Consider the following 18827-nt stretch of genomic DNA (forward strand, 5'->3'; position numbering starts at 1 on the left):
CAAGAGGAGCAGCTCTCGGCGCCCAGGAAACTTCAATTCCTCGTTACCTGCGTCCATCGGGGTCTGGTCAGGAGACAGAAATGATACCAGTTAGTTGAAAAAGAGAATTTAACATGAAGAATTGACAACTAGGTGTGTGGTTGTTAATTGGGTAAGCAGAGGGGAATGAGAGAATGTGAAGGCACCATGGAGGTCGCAACCGCAGGAGCAGCGACCACCCCTGGGGCTGCAGAAACCAAAGGAAGAATTTTAAAGGGGGAGGCCAGAGCCTGGGACCCAGACCTCTGAGGAGGGGCCTCTGCTCGGCTGGTGCCCGTGTCTCTGAGAAAGAGGGAAGGACTCCTGCCGCCAGACCTCTGCGGAAGGGGAGCCTGCGCTGGTGCGGGGGTCTCTGGGGCAGGGGTGCGGGGGCGAGGGCCAGGGTGCGGGACAAAGTGTCGGAAGAGCTGCAAACTGGATTCAGCTGCTGCTTCAGGATGGACCTGCTGCCCTGGGGTGGAGACGTGTTGTCGGGGTGCTGCTCACGGGGAACACACAGACGAAGCAGGAAGGAGCATGGCCGGCCTTCTTCCCCAGCATGCAGCCCCCTCTCGTGGCCCCTGTGGGCCGAGTCCGGCAGAGAGCAGCTGGCAAAGCAGAAATGGGGTCCACAGGGCCCAAGCCCACCAACACAAAGCTGAGCATAGAGGGTATATTTCTGGAACTGAGAGGCAAGAACCTTGAAGTATTAATCACCACAGTGCTCGACGTCTGGCCTTCCAACCATGTTGTTAATGACAAGAGCAATGCTGAGCGCATAGTAGGTGCTCACCTAATATCATTGCCTGGCCTCTGCCCTGGCTGATTCCTGAAAAGGCACATGGGCAGGTATGGGACAGCCCCTCCCTGCCCCTTCTTGGCCTTACTTTAGCTTTTTCAAAGTTACTGACATTCACAGGCTCTGATAGCTGGAAGGAATTTTATAATAGTAACGGTGAAGACAACAGCAGCAAAGAAATACTGAGGTTAGAGTGGCCTTATGAAAACTATAAAATCACTGTGATCAAACCGTTCATTAAAAGTAAAGGACAAGATAAGTAGCCCCATGGGACAGAAATAGAACCAAGTCAAGAAACGTATCGAGTACGCGTGGATTACAAGGTGCGATAAAGGTGGTTTTCAAACCATGGTTTATTTAATCAACTGTGTGGGCACAAGTGGCTATCTGTCTGAATGAAAAAAAATTAAGATCTCTATCCCGTAAGTTATTAAAGCTAAATTCCAAACAGATGAAACAGATGAAAGATTTTAATTTAACATTTAAAACAAGTTCATTAAGATAAATATTAGGAGAAAATTTATGCAAGAGTTTCAGATTCTTTTAAACAAAATAGAAAAGCCAGAAGCTATAGAGGAAAAGATGGACATAAGACGTTTAAATTTTAGAAGAAGATACCATATGAAAAGTCAAAAGGCAAATTATAGACTGGAGAAATTATTTCAATATATATCACCAATAGGGATTAACATACATAATACACAAAGAGATCTTCTATGTCAATAAGAAAGAGAAATAACCTAGTAGAAAAATGGGCAAAAGATAGGAATAGGTGACCATAGAAGAGAAAATCCAAATGGCCAATACATTTATGGAAAGATGTTCAAACTAATAGTCAAGGAAGTACAAATTTTAAAAATGGGATACTATTTTTCATTTATCAGAAGAGTGAAACTTGAAAAGAATAATCATACCTAGGGCTGGAAAAGATGAGGGGGAAACAGTCCTCTTCATCACAGCCGGTGGGTACGCGCATTGCGCAGACTTCTGAGAAAGGGACCCGGGAAAATACACGAAAACTAAAAATAAGCATCTCCTCGACCGAGCTATGTGATTTCTCAGATTATACTACAGGAAAAAAGCAAACCCCAATAGGCAAGACTATGCATACAAAAACATTTTAGACCATTTTTTTGTAGTGGCAAAAACACTAGAAATTGTCAAATGATATACATACATCCATGTAATGTAATGTCATAAAACTATCAAAAACGATACACTGCAGTGAGACAGATGATTCCACTTAGACGAAGAACCTGGAGGAGCCAAAATCGAGACAGAAAGTAGAATGGTGGTTCTCAGCCGGGGAGGAGGGAAAATGGGGAGTTGTTTAATGGATATAGAATTTCAGTTTTGCAAGACAGAAAGTTCTGGAAACAGCTGCACAACAATGCGAATATACTTAATGCTGCTGTACACTTAAAATGGTGAAGACTGCAAATTTTACTTTATGTGCATTTTACCATGATGTTAAAAAAAGACAAAATTAGAGGGGCTTTCACAATGTTTTCTTAGATGAGAAAAGCAACTTGGAGAGAAATCTATGTGGCATTTTCAAACTAAATGTAAATAAACGCCTGCTGGGCAATCCAGACCTGCTGGCCGCGGCCGAAGTCCTCTGGCTCCAGAGCGGCCTCCACGCTCGCCAAAGCCCAGGCTCCGGGCGGGGCGGGTGTGGATCTAAGGGGACTGGCCGTGGCAGCGGCACGTGGCAAAGCGCCCTGTAGACGCACTGCTGCCCTGGTGTTCTCCAGCCCACTCGCCCCAACACCGGGCCGCCACAGGCTCTGGCACAGCCAGCCCAGGCCCACGCCGGTTCCAATGATGAACTTTATTGCAATGAGAAGCCCGGTTTATCATCCCTCTGGCCCAGCTCCCCCTGATCAGGCACAGATGACCCAACGGGGAGTGGGGCCTGAGCCAGTAATCAAAGAGGAGACTGTTCTGCGCCAGGGGGTGAGAAGGGCAGGGCCCGGGGAGCGGAGCAGCCCAAAGGAGGCATCAGCCGTGCGGGGCAGAGGGGCACATTCTCAAGCTGAGGGCAGAGGCAGGGCTGAGTAGATTCTTCGAGGGCCACTGTTCTGCTCTCTCTCTGGCCTCCAAGCCTCCTTCGAAAGGCTTATATCCCACGCCAGACACATCTCCCCATCTCCAATCTTCGCATTCTGTCCCGATTTCTCTTCGTTTGCGCTTTTCTCTCTCAATCCTCAAACCTCTTTGGGTGCAATCAGAAATAAAGGGCATCTCTCTACCCTTGGTCTCTCCACAATTCCACTCTTCCTAGAGCTGCAGGATCATCGAAACTCAGATACTGAAAATAACCCAGAGATCCCCTGGGTCTCACCTGCCTCTCGGCGCAGGGGCTCCCTCCGCACACCCTGACCGAGGCCGTTCCAGCTCACCCCGAACGCTCCAAGCTGTGCTGTCCAGTATGGCAGCCCCCGGCCACGTGTGCCTATTTAAAATTAAATGAACTAAAACTGAAAGTTCAGTGTTTTAGTCACACTGGCCACATTTCAAGTGCTCAGCAGCCACATGTGTGGGACGATATGTCAAGATATACGAAGGATCCCATATCTTACCCTAGTTGAAACTAACTAGTTAGTCTGCCAGTTTCACGAATGCCGGCAAAAGACTCCTGGGTCAGAGACAAAGGACTTTATTATTTATAGCAACATCAGTAGCCAGAGTAACAGCGTTTTCTTGCTCCGGTTTCCCTAAGCTCCGGTTCCCTTGGGGCTACGTGAACAAGGCCGGATGACACCTGCGCGCGCAGCGGGTCAGGCGACCAGAAAGGCGCCGTGAGGTTGGGGAGCCTGGATCTTCTGTACGGGCGGTAAGCACGCCGCCCTTCGCTCTGCAGGGGGACACTGTCTGTCTTTCAAGGCTGCTGGCTACATACAAATGTCCTTGAAAAGTGCTCCAAAGTCAGGCAGTGCCTCTGCTTGCAAAAACGTATAGAAATGCAAGCGACCCGTGGAGAACTGTCGCCCAACCACGGTGCAGTAGGGAGCATCTCCATCATTCCAGAAAGTTCCACCGGACAGTGCCGCTCTAGAGAATGGGGAGCTCACTTACTTGCTAGGTCCTCCCCACCACTTCTGAATCCCGACCCACGAGTCACAGAAAACGAAGCGAGCACTGGCCCTTTGCACCCTTAGTGTGAACTTCAAGATGTTTTTCTTGATGCGTATCATGCTTCTTGCCGTTCTTAACTAGGCCGTGAAAGGCTGAGCCTGATATCACGTGCTCCATCCTCAAAATGACACCGTGAGAAGGGGAGATAGTAGTAAGCCAGGAGGGGTGGACGGTTCTGGCAAAGGCCCAGAGCTGGGGTGGCCGGACAAGGCTGGAGGGGCCGGGACACATGGGGGACACAGGCAGGACACTTAAGTGGCCGAACACACCAGCAAAGTGCTCCCCAAACTTCAGCAGGCATCAGAGTCACAGGGAGGGTTTGAGGAAAGAGACTGCTGAGCCCCGGAGTTCCCAGGTCAGGAGGTCTGCGGTGGGGCCCGAGAACGTGCATTTCTAAGATGTTCGAAGGTGGTTCTGATACTGCTGACCCGCACGCCACAGCTCGAGGACTGCTGCTCCAGCGTGGCGTGTGCACTTCGGGCAGCATGCCGGGCGACATGCGGGGACAATTTTTCATCTTAGAGATGTTTGTCTGAATGCGTGTTGGAAAAATACAACTAGCACATCAGACTGGTTACAGCCTTAAGCAATAGTAAGTTGATTTAAGGGCATGTTTACGTACACACGTAGCTGTACATACGCAGTGTGAAGATCGGCAAAGATGGCCAGGGCGGGAGAGCAGCGACTGAGTCTGGGCAGTGCTCGCCCAGGAGAGGAGCGGGGACGGGGCAGATGGGATTCGGACGGGCCCACAGCCAAGACCCCGCTCCACTGGGATGGCGAATCTCAGCCTCTCGGCTTCCTTGTTTATAAAACGGCATTAAGTTTCCATGAGTGTTTCCCAGGATTTGTGAGGATCGACTAAGTCATTCGCTCCTTCCCTCGCTCCCTTCCTTCCTCAGGAAGCAGGCGGTCTCTGCCCTTGGACTGCTCGCGGTCTAGGGGACATGCTCTGTCACCTTTAAATGCTAAGAAATTATGAGGGATGGTTACAGTCCCAGGGCCCCCACCCTTAAGACAGAAGCCACCCCTCCCTCCGGCTGAAGCCCGAGGACTCTGGAAGGGGAGCCAGGCCCGGGGTGGGCTGGGGCCAGAAGGTCGCGCAGCTGTCTCCCGGGATGGGCAGGCGCAGACCCCGAGCTCACCCTCCCCTCTGCCCGCTGTGCGCGCAGTCCTGGGGGCAGCTTTCTTTTCTAACCGTGGTGCCCGAGGTTCGTAATGAAACCGCTTGCTGAACCCTGAGCCGGCACCCGAGTGAGACGGAGGGACTTGGCCTGGCCCAGAGAGTCCATCCAGGACAGAATCCATGTTCCTTTTTCGGGCCTGGTCACGGGGCCCAGTCTTAATGGCAGTGGGGCAGCAGGAAAGAAAAAAATGACTCAACGAGAAGGAAAATTCAAATACCCTTGGGATTATCAGCGTGGAGAAACCTCTCTAGAGGAGCCCTTCGAGGAGCTCAGACTCAAAGCACCGGGGTCTTGCTGGCTGGGACAGACGACGGGAGCCTTTTCAGTGAGCCCCTGACTTCGTGCTTTTGGCCGAGCTCTCTGGACTCCAAGTGGAGTTTCCACCACACATTTGTTCCACGGGTCTCTCTGCTCCCTGCCCTCCTCGTTCAGATGATCTCAGACGGACATAAAAGTGGCTGAGCTCAGCACAAGTGGCTGAGACATGAACATTGCCTCAGGGTCCCTGCGGACCCCAGCTGGGTACCATGCCGCCCCGGGTTCCACTTGGACAGGAGAAAGTGAACTCATTTATTCGGTTGTTTTAAGTGAGCTAACGCCAGGCAGTGCCAGAGGATGAACACATAAATCTTTCCCAGAGCTCGGAGTCGCTGCCAAACACCTTGGATAAAACCTTCTGCCTGTTCAAGACAGTTTTCCCTCCCCTCTAAAAGCGAGGAGGGCAAAAGTGCTAAAAATCTAAGGGGCTGGGGTGGGGTGGGTGTTGGCAGATGCTGGGAGTGACAAGCTTGTCAGCGCTTTGGCCTCATAAAAGTTCTTCCAGTAAGAAAGGCAAACCTTTAAATCAGAGATTTTTCTTAACACTCTTAGTGGGTCCCGAGGGCGTCACTGGTCACTTGGTGTGGCTGTGGGTTAGCCCTGGCCGGGCTTCTATCTCCAAAGGCTGCATTTGCACCAGGGGTGGGGTAGCCTGCCCCGTGCCACCCTCTGGGTGTCGTCATAGCCTCGAGTGTTCTAAACCTGAGCAAACTCAGGCAGACGGTTCGAAAACATTTTGAAAACCTCCCAGCCAGAGGGGAGCCCCGCTCCCGGAGCGCTCGGTGTGGCAGAGGGTGAAGAGCTGCTTTCTCTTGGCCTTCGTTAAGAGATTTCTTCTCGGTTTTTATTCTTTGCAAATACTTTGTAACAACGAACATGTGAAAGAGAGTCGCTCACAACCATCCTGCGCCTACAACGTGTCACGTGGCTTCGAGTCTCCAAGTTTCTCGTCCAGACACAGACCTTCGAAGCACAGCTGTGACCAGGACGCTAATCCCCCTGGCAAGGGCTCCCCCTTGTTTTCCAGCCAAGAATTCCCACCTAGATCTGTGTTCTAGAACGTTGCTACTCACGCTGTGGTCTGGAAACCAGCAGCACCACCCAGACCTGCCAAACTGGAAGTCTCCAGGTTAGCGAGATCCCCGAGCATGCATATCTACGGAGGTAGAGTGCTCTAAAACACACCGGCTGAGTCGAAACTCTTGTGCGACTTGTGTGGGGTCGCTCAAGCTCCTGCTTCCCTCCCTCTTCCCACGGCTGTGGAACGTCTGCGGGGTGCTGGGCCTGGGTTGGGTGCTGGCTCCACGGACAGCCAGATCCGTCAGCCATGGTCTCTGCCGTCCGGCCATCGAGGCCCTCGGAGGCTGAAGCATGGCGGCACCACACTGTCAGCGCTCAATGGGATCGTAGAGCTGGAAGGGCCCGGGAGGAGCGAGGCCATGGTGGGGGCAGTGACCTCGTCCACGGCCGCAGAGCAGGCTCGGGGGCAGGTGGGGCCCTGCCAGGGCGCCCGCCCACCTCCACACTCCACTTCTCCTCCCCGCTACACGCACACCCTACCCGCTGGCAGAACATGTACCCATGGCGGTAGGTGGGGATGCGCGGAACGGGATGCTGGCTCTCTGTGGAGGTCCTCCTCCTCCGGGGAGCCCACCTCACCCCCGCACACCCTGCCCCTCCCCGCGCCGGCACAGCCTCCTGGCTCAGCTGCCTTTGCCGCCCGACCTCGCCCGACCTCTCCGAGACAAGAAAGACCTACCACGTGACTCAACATTGTAAGGAAATCAAGTCTCCACAATGGACCGAATAAATTATTAATGCCAAATGGATGTAGATAACAAGCCAGAGGAGTTTTTGGAAATAGGTAAAATGGGTCTAAAACTAATCTTGAAGAATAAACTGGTAATGATACTTTTTTAAAATATGAGAGAGAGTTAAAGTAGCCAAGAAAGGGGACAAATCCTTAAATTAAAACACATTATATAACAGTAATACTTAAAACTCCTACTGGCATAAGAATAAACTGGAATTAAGTACATATCCAGGATCCTGTATGTGTTGAAGTGTGTAGAATTCAGTATCATAAAGGAGATATCAGAAGAAAATAGAAAACAGAAGTTTCTCAATAAGTGCTATTAGAATTATTAGTTAACATTTTTTAAAAAGGGAAAATGTGATCAATTTGACATGCCTCATACCAGAACAAATTTCAGCTGGATTAAAGCCAAATATCATTTTAAAGATAAAAACCACAATAATAATGGAGAATAAAATTAAATGTTTTCCAGAGTAGTGCTAACATTATAGAACCGGCAGGCAAAAAAAGTCACAAAATTATTGATACGTTACAAAAAATTAAGGGATTTTGTGTGAAACAACTATAACAAATTTAAAAAGGCAGACTGAGAAAACATATTTGTCAGTAAAAAAAGGTTAATATCTTTATTTGAAAAAATCAATTCACACATATATTTCACAGAACTTGATAAGGAAAATACTAAGATCTCATAAGATAAATGGGCAAAGAACACTACAGATATTTTTCAAACAATGAACCACATATTAAAAACAAATACTTAATCTTGTTTGTACCAAAAGAAACATAAGCCAAAAAGAGTTACCAAGCAATTTTAAAATGAACACATCCCTTGCCAGTAAGGTGAGGTAAAACAGAGAGGGTGATACATGCTGTGCCGGCTACAGCCTTTTGGAAGCGATTTGACAGTCAAAAGCCATAAAAATTCTCCTATTTTTCGACCTGGTATCCAAACTTAATGTCTCTAATCTTAAGAAATAATTTAAAATATTGGGCAAGGAGATATTTGCTACAGCATTATTTATAATTGTAACACTGGAAAACTGGGCATCACATAAATGTTGAAAAAAGGTAGCGTATGCATATTCACTAGATAGCATGATCTGGTCCCTTATTATTTTGAAATAATAATCCCAAAGACTATGTGGCAACATGAAGAAAACACCTGAATGTTTCAAGTAAAAGGATATAACATATATCCACCATGATTAACTACACATATTTAAAGGAACAGGATACAAGACAATAATTTCTATGATAAAGTAAGGAGAATTTTGATAATTTTTCCACTATTTTTGTTTGCTATTTTATTGCTCTTATAATATAAACATTAAATTTAAAATAATCCACATTCTGCACAAGTTGACAGAGCTGACAAAGAGATGACCACGTGGGGAAGAAGCCAATGAGTCTGAGAGTTAAGACGGGTGCAGTGAGAAGTTAATCAGTCCATTTTCATTTGTGGAAAACAATATTCTTTTGTGCAAAGCTTCTGTGACTCGTTCTCCCATGTGTGTAGCTACTTGTGTGGGGCCACGGAAACATGGTGTCTTCGAGTAGGAGGAGTCTCAGAGATGAGCTTATTCCAAACTCCTAGTAATTCAAGAACCAGAACCGCAGCGTCCATTACAAGTAACTCTCCTCCTTCTGCCTGACTGAATACTCCTGTTAACGGGGAGCTCACCACCTCACAAAGTTGCCTGTTCAGCCTGTGCCTGTGAACCTCACAGGGAGCAGGGCTTCCCAGAAATCACTTCCTTCCACCTGGGATTTCAGGCCATGAATCACAAACTAAGGGACAGGAGTGAGACTGTACCATTCTTTCTAGCAACAGAAAATTATTAAGCTCAAAATAGGAGACTTCATTCATGAAAAATATATTCTAGAAATGAGAATATAGAAACCTATGATTATTCTGATTAGAAAAAAAAATGGGTAAAGATTAATTCCTAAAGAAAAGTGCTGCAGATAGCTCTCTAAAGACTTTAGATTCTCGTTTAAAATTTTTGATTAATTCTTCCGAATGTGGGAGGGAGATAGCCTCTCTTCAGAGCTCTTCTTCCTTACTAGAGCCTCTGGCCACTACTGACCCAGCAGGAGCGGAAGGCTGACATTGAGAAAGGAGAGCAGGCCAGCGGGACCCTCCGTGGGCTTGCTGAACACACTGGTGCTTTGCGAGCCAAGAATTGTCCCACTTCAGATGCGTTTCCTGTATTCCACAAGAAGAGTCTAAAAGTTTAATGTTTAAAAGGGGGTGGAAAATCCACATTACAAATGGAGAATGGTGCTGCAACCCCACCCACATTCCAAAATGATGTCTGCACAGCAGTCAGGGAGACTGGAGGAAGAGAGACCTGTCTTGCGACAATGGCTCCAACAACTTCCCTCCGAGGAGACAACAGGAAACAGTGAGGGACGGGGGCTGTGAAAAGGCCAGCACGTGGCTGACCCTCCCGCTGAGGGACCCACGGGGCACAGGAGGGTGTCGAGTGAGAAGGCAGACTCCGGGGACGACACCGCCAGCCCAGGCAGAGCAGCAGGGCGGGAAGGGGAAGTGCCCCACTCTTCTCTTAGCCATGGATTGAAAAAAGTATAGAAAATGTTGGGGCGAGTACTTTTTGGATTTGTTCTAGAGCAGAAAGTTGGTATTCCCTGCAGCATATAGCAAGACTGTGATAGTTCATAGTTTATGGGTTAAAACGATACGAGGGTCTTTGATATACATGATTAGTCCCCCAAAGTGGCTGGAGTGAAGGGGTTAAGATTTAAGAGGATCTGATCCTTCTGCTACTCCCTTGGTAAAACCAGGATGTGCCCATTTGCTGGGCACAGACTGAACGGACTGTCTGGGGGTGAGAGCAGAGTTGGGCCCCCAGCTCAGAGAGCAAAGTACAGGCCCATCCCAACCGCTGGGTTGTCTCTGCTTGGGTCCCCTTTCTAATCTAGGCTCTACTTGAATCACGGGGAAGGAGACCGAGTCTCTCAGAGGACTGAGAGCCAAACCAAGGCTCGACAAAGCCAGCCCCTCTCCCCCTGCTGTCTGGAAAGGTGCCGCTCACTGCCCCAGCCCTGGCCCCCAACCCAGCAGTGCTCTAAGATTTTCCACTGTTGATCATGCGTGCAGAGACTGCCAGTGGCTTTCATGGTGACCGAGCTTTGCTGAGGAGGATCAACACTTTCTCATGACCGAAAGCAGTAATGTCTCCTGAGAAGGAGCTGTCAGACATCCTCCCAGACTGTGACCAACTCATGTGCCTTTCCTATTATTAATAGTTGCCTTAGATCTAGCGCGGACATCACAGCAGCCATGCCCAGGCGAGGTGTTCCCTCACCACTGGAAATCACAGTCCTGCTCTCCGTAGCTGTGAACTTCAATATGCTAACAGCATTAAGCTGGCCAAGAAAAACCAAATGGATTTGGTTTAGCATTTGGTGCCAAGCAATACACAGCTGATTGACCGAGCTCACAGACGCACTGGAATCACCTGGTTATTTCTTGCCTCTCCATTGACTTCTTCCTCAGGCAGGCACGGAGGGGAGATGGGGAAATTGCTTACAGTTCTGACCGGGGAGCTGCGCCCTGCAGGACAGCCTTGGGATTGTTGACTCACTGACTGGACAGTTGGTGTTAACACAGCTGTGATGCGTGCAGAAAACAGGGTGGCTTTGCTGCCCTCTAGGTGGTGGGACAGAGGGATGTGAGGAGAGGGGCCCGGGGAGGCAGGAGAATGGCCGGTGTTTGCAGGCCTACGGGAACAGCTGCCAGATGAAAATTACTGGAGACACTCGCAGTAACTGGTATAGACCTTACCAGAGATCTGAACTGGAAAGGGAAGTGGTAAAGTTTTATTTAGGATACCCCAAGACTGAGCCGAGTACGGTGGGAAGTCCAACTCAATTCTCAACTAGTAAGAGAGAGCAAAACGTCTTGATACACTTCCCATGCTTATTCATCCTGTGTCGTATAACTGGGGCTCAAAACCAGGACGGAAAACCTCAAGGAAAGATGTTAATGAATGAGGAAATGGCAAAAGAAAGAAAAATATTTTCTCAACAAGAGCAAATATTCGTCGAGCACCTACGATGCGCCGGGCACTGTGTTGGGGCCGAGTACCGCGTGGACAAAGGCTGGCCACTGGCAGCTGGTCAGGGACGAAGGCAGGCACGGCACCAGGAGAGCTGCGGGCGACATTCGGAGGTGGGAGCTCCACTGTTCACAGGTTCCGTCTCTGTGGACCTCTCTTTGCCTGGCGTCTCCTCCTGAGGACAGTGTCTTTATCACGACTGCTGTACCTACGCTCCCAGCTCCCCTCTGTGTGTGTATGACTGGACTCTGCCCTTGGAGAGTGATTTTGTCTGAACGGGGAAGGGATCTGTATTGTCTTCTAGGTTCTCTAGGTAGTTCCAGTGATGAGCTGGGTCTGGAACACTGCCTCGGTGGACTCGGGTTAGAAAACTGCCAGGTGGTACCCTGTCCACTCTGAGAAGGCACAGTCTGTTTTCACGCTGGCTTAGCGACTGAATTCTGAGATGACTTACATCTCATTCCCCTCCCTTCCCCTGGTGTTAGCAGAAAGGTGCACGACAAGTACCTGTTGTTGGATGAGGGAGCTCGACGATTCTCAGGTATTTCTGAACACTGCTCTTAGGGATAAAATAGGGCAGGGTGACGAGCAAGCGGAGTATTAAAGCAGACATGGCAGAAGCCACCATCCCGCTGGGGTGGCAGGAGCATTCGCGGAAGCCACTGGTGCAGTCTGGCGCTGTGACGGAGCTGGTGTCTGCGCTCCAGCTGCGAGTCCTGCTCTGGCTTTTCGGGGGAGCGTCCATTCATCCCATTTTCTTAAGCTCACTGTCGCACTTCTGCGTAGCAAGTGTGAGGGATGAAAAGCATCTCGGTGGGACTTGCAGGAAGAGATCCAGGATTCTCAGACACGCCTTTATGCTCTTAAAAAGCAAAACCTTCGTGCTCCCTGAAATGTTACTTCTTTAACAGGGCTACTGGTTTTTTTTTTTAAACTGCCCCACTGCCTATTTTTAAGAAATGCCTATAGTAAAAAGCCACATTTTCGGAGACTATGAAATAACTGACGATGGAGTAAATCTTCCTTAATTTGAAGACAGTAAGAAGCAAAATAAAAAAATATTGTGAAATTCTGTATATCAGTTGAAACATTAAAGCAACAAAACACTCTCTCTTCCAAATGGTCTCACCTTCTCAAGGTTTTACCCTGTACTTTAAGAACATGCACGCCCTCCTATCAGGGAGGGCGCAGTTTGGGAGGGAAGACGCCGCCTGCTGGAAAGGGCAGGTGTGAGTGAGGCCTGAAGACCTGTGGCTTCTTCCTCCTGGTTCAAATTCTAAAACCAGCGAAGTTCTACTGCCATCTCGTGGCATTGTAAGATGCTCACAAGAGGCGTGATCTGCTCAGATTATATAGACAAACAAAATCCACACAGAGATGCTTACCTGGAAAAAGATTAGAAAAAAATAATCTTGCTTTTTTTATTCAAAAGGATCACATGTTTCACATCAATTTGGTTTCAAAAAGACCTCAGTTCTTAAAACTAAGGGCACCATGACATTTATTTTGCCATCTGTCTGACAGTTTCACGTCGAAAAAGCCTCAACATAAAAAATTACCTTCAAAACCCATTGGAACATTCTCACATAAACTAGGATATTTCACAAACGATAAAGTCCTTTCTTCAATATTCAATCTTTTCAATTTCATCCATGTCTTCAGGGTCAAGCTGCTTAATACTGCTGTCTAAAAGAACAAAAGAGAATGGAACCAGTCTTACCCCAGGGCCTAAATGCAACTTCACTCCATCCCACTCTGACACCTTGTATGGAAAGCCTAGAGACAGGAACACACAGAAAGGATGGTGCCAAAATATCCACTAATACTAACTAAAGCAGTGTCAAGGGCACCAGGCCGAAGAACATGCACATCCAGACACCTGGGGCAGAAAAGGGCCTGGGGAAGGCACTCCTCCATGCAGTCGCCACAGCAACAGTGGCCGCAGTGCCACCTCCCCAGCTAGCCTGATGCAGGGGCACCTAACCTACTTCCCCAAGCGTAGGTGGATGTGCTGGATCAGTCTGCAAACTTCTAAAACTTACATGCCATACACGTGCCTATGGGCGTGTCCCTGGGGAGAGTGCCCACTGCTTCCCAAGAGGTTAAGGACCACCGTCCCAGAAGGGAAACACTTCCTCCTCCCCTGCTCCCCAGCCACGTCCGTGGGCTTCGGGCATGGGGTAATTTGAGGAGTGGTTGTCCCAGTCACGGGACCCTTCGTGTTCGGCAGTGCAATCTGCCAGGCCAACATCGGAGCCAAGCTGTTTAGAGGGGGGCTGGAAGAAAGGCAGCAGACCTCAGAATTTAGGACTATTCTATCTGGGAGGGTGGAGCAAGAGGGGGGAAAAGTGTCAACAAAAGAGGAAACTGGGGACAGAAGCTAAGGTTATAGGACTTCATTACTGTGCTGTATACGATGTGAAAATCTGCTCCAGATTCCAGAATAAGCTATAAGTCTGAGCTCATTATTAATTCCACTTGATTTTTAAATTTTTCTTTAACTGCCATATAAGAGTTATATAATCACCTGTCTCATAGTACAACTCTGGGCCTGTGAATTAGAAGCCGCCCACACCCTGGCTTCTGCCTCCACACTCTCACGAGCCTCAAGCTCCCACACACGCCACCGCCCTCAGCACCAGCAGGTCCACAGCTCACGCTGCCGGAGCGGCGCCACTTACTGAAGTGGTCCTGGATCTTCAGGAGCAGGGGCAGCTTGTCCACTTCGATCATGTTGAAGGCGAGGCCCTTTTTCCCGAAGCGTCCCGTCCTCCCTATGCGGTGGAGGTAGGTCTCATAGTCTGGCTCCTGTGCTTGGTTTACAGGGAGGTCGAAGTTCACAACAATTGTCACCTGCTTCACATCAATCCCTAGAAGAGGAAAGACACTGTAGGGTTCTGCAACATTTTCCTTAAGACATGGCCATTCAAGAACCACATTTGCTGAGGGAACTGTCATTAATAGAGACAATTTATAAATCAAACCTGGGTTTATGTAGTCAAAACAGGTCAGGAGTTTACCAGCAGGCCGTGACGTCTATGGTGCTAGAGAAGAGTGTCAATACAGGCTAATTCTGCAGATGTCTAAATATGTACAAAGCGTGTGCGTGTGCGTGTGTGTGTGCGCGTGCGTGGTGGAGAGGTGTTCGCACCAAGCCCACAGACCTAGGTCCCCACAGGCCCTTAGTTTTGTGTCCCCTCAGCCGTCACAGGGCCCTGGCTCGGTGCCATTCCAAGCCTACTCTTCCAGTGAGGTCTTTTTTATTCCTTCCCTTGCTTCAACGGTTGTACCACTTTCCAGACTGGCTTTCCCTCCACCTCTTCTCCCACTGCTCACATCTCTCCACAGTGGTCAGCATAGCCACGCCCAGGATGCTCGTGTTCAGAACCCACTGCCCAACACGTGCAGGATGAAGGACAAACAATTCAATACCTTACATCACATAAAGTCTCATCTCTTTCTCTCCTGACTCACAAATACAGCACTCCAATCCTACAGCCTGGCCATTTCCCAAACAAACTGTAATTACCATTCAATAGAATTGCCACCTCCCTTCAAAACCCTTCAACTCTAACGATGCCTAGGAAGGCCTCTGAGAGCCTTGGTACCTCTCCTTACCCAGCATGAACAAGGTGCCGGGATATGTGCTTATCCTCCCTGCACCGCGCCTTGACCCTGGAGCTCCTTGTGTCTCTTTCCTGCAGGGTCTAGAGCTGTGCTGCACAACATGGCAACCATCGGCCACATGTGGCTATTTAAATTTAGTTAAAATTAAAAATTCTGTTCCTCAATCATATTAGCCACATTTCAAATGTTTTGAGAGCTGTCTATGGCTAGTGGCTACCAACTAGAGAGCACAGAATAGAACATTTCCCTCCCTGCAGAAAGTTCTGTTGGGTCCTGCTAGTCTAGAGGGGCAGAGTCTAGGTGGTGAGCTCCGGAAGGCAAGGACCTCATTCTTTCTCAGGACACCCTTCCCAAGTGTAGTGCTCAGCACTCACTTCCAATGCCACAGCCTCTCAGCTCTATTTGCTGAACTAAGAATGAACTGGGAAACACTTTTTGAGTATAGGGGTCTAAGCATACAAGCAAGGATATAGAGGAAGGACAAAGAAAGTAGGAAGGCCCTTGTCTTGAAACAAAAAAGGTTTGTTTTTTTTTTTTCTCCCTGGTAGACCTTAGAGATGCTCAACATTAGTAGGGAAATGCAAATTGAAACTATAATGAGATACTATTGCGTATCTACTAGAACAGTTAAAATTAGAAAGAGTGACAATACCAACTGCTAGCAAGAATGCAGAGCAGGTGGATTTCTCCTATACTGCTGGTGAGAATGCAAAATGGTACAGCCACTATGGAAAAAGTTTTGTACCTTCTTATAATGCGAAATACACACTTACAATATGATCCAACAAATTCCACTCCTAGGTATTTACCCAAGAAAAATAAAATCATATATCTACATAAAGGCCTACACAGGAATTTTTATTACAGCTTTATTTAGAACAGTTCCAAATTGGAAGCAATCCAAGTGCCCATCAACTGGGGAATGGATGAACTATCAATGGAATATTACCAGCAATAAAAAGGAACAAACTACTGACACATTTAGCAGCACTGATGCAACTCAAAAGCACCGTGAGGTGCAGGAAGTCAGACACGAAGGCTGCCTGCCATGGACATTATGTGGCATTTCGGAGGACACAAAAATATACAGACAGTAGTTGCCAGAGGCCATGGGGTGTGTGCAGGGGAGACTGACTTCAAAGGAAAACAAGGAGACTGGGGAGATGGAGATGTGCTGTGTTCTGGTGACCAGTGACGGTTACATAACCGTGTATGTTTGTCAAAACTCACCAACTGTACACTTAAAAAAGAGTGAATTCGGTCAGACGTAAATTACACCTAAACACCTGACTTTCAATACACACACCTCGAGCACAAACGTTGGTCGTGATAAGAACCTTCTCTTTTCCATCCCGAAACCTCTGAATGATGGAAGCTCGCTGCTCCACGGTCAGCTCCCCGCTTAATAAAGACACCTGGTGGCCATCTTGCATCATCTCCACGGTCAACCACTTGGCGTTTCGACGAGTCTGCATGAAAAAGCAAAACCCACCCACGGCACCCCACGTTAAAGCCGCCTGCCTGCTGTGCTCGTGCTATATTTACGATGCTCACACATGCAGGGTCATGGGGAGAGGGAGAGGGCTGCAGAGGAGTTTTGTTCACCTCCCCCCAAGTCCTCAAGGGCCTCAGAATGTGGCACGGAATGTTCCCCCTGCCTGTGCTTCTGAGGGCCACATCCTCTCAGCCAGCCCGAGCCTGGGCTTTCTCACCACGAGATGGAGACAAACACGCTCCACCTACCTCATGTGGTGCTGTAGTGACAGAATGATATAATGCAAAAACGACAGCAACAGATACACCGGAGTGCTTCCTACGTGCCAGGCATCTGGCTGGAATCTTTACATGCACCGTGGTCATGTGCTTTCACAACAATTTAACGCAGTAGCCACCTAATTTCATTTAAAAAATTTAAAGACAGACAACCCTCCCTCAAAAGCTTAAAAACGTTAAGTAACTTGTCCAAGGTGACACGGTTAGCCAGTGGCAGAGCTGTGCTTTCTTTTATTCTACAGCTGTGTTTTCAGCGCTGTTCACGTGCCAGGCAGGTGCTGGTCTGGAGCAGTGGATATGCGAGTGAGGGAGATGGATGAGACCTGCTCTCGTGAAGCTTAGAATGTTCACATGGCAATGAGAAAATAAAACAACACACGAACATGAAACATACCAGACAGCAAAAAAACAAATATGAAAATTAAAAGAGAGTGCTATTAACGGCAAGTAACACCTTTAACCTGATAAAGGGCACCTGTAGGAACTACAATAAACATGAATCTAAATGCAGAAGCGTTAGAGGCAGTCTCTCCAAAATGAGAAGGCCTGCTGTTTAATACCATAGTGAAGACCCTACGTCACTACTGAATCTTTCTAAGTTTCACACATAAAATACAGATAATTTCTGTTCTGAGTAGCTCTGAAGATTCAACTAGATAATACACACAAAGTGCTGAACATGATACCTGGCTACCTGGCGCTTACTGATACTATCACCCCCGACTCCGCCTGTAGGGAAATGTGGGCACGATGCAGACAAATCCGCACTTTACCTGGCAGAAGATGATGGCCTGACCGATGGTGATGCCCCCGTAAATGTTGCACAGAGCTTGGTATTTGTCTTTCCTGTTCTCGCACAACACGTAATACTGTCGGATGTTGTTCAGGGTCAGCTCCTCCTTGCGTAACTTGATGACGTTAGGGTCGGGAATGATTCGCTCGGCAAACTGCCACACGGAGTCCTCAAAGGTTGCTGAAAAGAGGAGCATCTGGCATTCAGAGGGCAGAGCTCTGTAAGAGAGGAGGGAAGGCCATCACTGGCTGCCATCTTGTCACTCTCCTTTAAGCACTTCATGCCACTGCCATCGCCTGCTCCACGCACACCTGCTACACCTCCACGCGAGGAGCCGAGTGTCCTGCCCCTCCTTGCCACCAAGAATTTGGAAACATGAAAAAACAGAACGTGGAGCTCAGAGGGAAGTTTGGGACGTATTCTGGAGGCTCCTAGGTTTCTCGTGCCAGTTTTCCCCTTAGGGGAGGCAGACTCAGGCAGCCAGCGGGGGGTCTAGGTGCTCTTCACGGTTACAGTCCCACACACAGGGGGAAGGAAACAGTCGTTCCATGGCAGGTGTTATATATCTTGGGAGGGGAAGAACAGCCACAACTAACTTTATTTAGAGTGGGAAGAACCTGGATATAAATAAAAGGGGAGCAAAACGGGAAAGTGTATTAACTACAATGTACACGGAACCCATAATGAATACAAGGCTAACTTACATCTAGCTCAAAAACAGGTGGAATCGATAGGTGGAGGTAGTCAGGCCAGAGGTGAGTTCTGGGGAAGAGAGAGGCTAGTGATAGGGAAGGGGCCATGAGGGAACGCTGGTGTTGGCAAGTAAAGTTCTGTTACTCAGGCTGGGCTGCTGTTACCTAAGCATGGCCTTTTGTGATAACATTCACTCAGAGCATACTTATATCATTCATGTATTTCTCTGTATATATTTCATACATCAATAAAGATAAATTTTTAAAACAAAATAAATAAGAGAGACCAGAGAGAAATCAGCTCTTTTGAGAAGAAGACAGAGCACTTTGAAGAATAAACTGTTAGTGCCAGAAGGGAGTGAGAGACATCACAGAGTGCAGTGATTCCCAACATTATTTTAAGCCAGGGGCCTCGATCATCCCGGGAGCTTTTAAAAACGATAATCTGACAGACTTCCGGTCAACTGTGGCCGACTGTCTACGTGTGCTACCACTTCAGCTGCCCACACCCCACTAACACGATCAAAAGAGATAAAAAGATATCAATCCACAAAAACATGGAGAATAGGCGAGGAGAAACC

At 48.3% G+C, this 18827-nt stretch overlaps 1 protein-coding gene across 1 annotated transcript in view; it reads right to left on the reverse strand.

The window, feature by feature from the left end:
* Window positions 1–12762: 12762 nt before the first annotated feature.
* The window catches only part of DDX25 (DEAD (Asp-Glu-Ala-Asp) box helicase 25), a 21868-nt gene continuing 15803 nt past the window's right edge, over window positions 12763–18827 (reverse strand). Inside the window, exons 9-12 of the mRNA XM_012664060.1 lie at window positions 17535–17772; window positions 16295–16457; window positions 14043–14231; window positions 12763–13047 (exon numbers count right to left, since the gene is read on the reverse strand). Of these exons, the coding sequence (XP_012519514.1) occupies window positions 12986–13047; window positions 14043–14231; window positions 16295–16457; window positions 17535–17772 (652 nt within the window). The 3' untranslated portion in view covers window positions 12763–12985. The remainder of the gene's footprint in view (window positions 13048–14042; window positions 14232–16294; window positions 16458–17534; window positions 17773–18827) is intronic.

Source organism: Propithecus coquereli, unplaced genomic scaffold, assembly GCF_000956105.1.
Source record: "Propithecus coquereli isolate 6110/MARCELLA unplaced genomic scaffold, Pcoq_1.0 Scaffold856, whole genome shotgun sequence".
NCBI classification, from domain to species: Eukaryota; Metazoa; Chordata; class Mammalia; order Primates; family Indriidae; genus Propithecus; species Propithecus coquereli.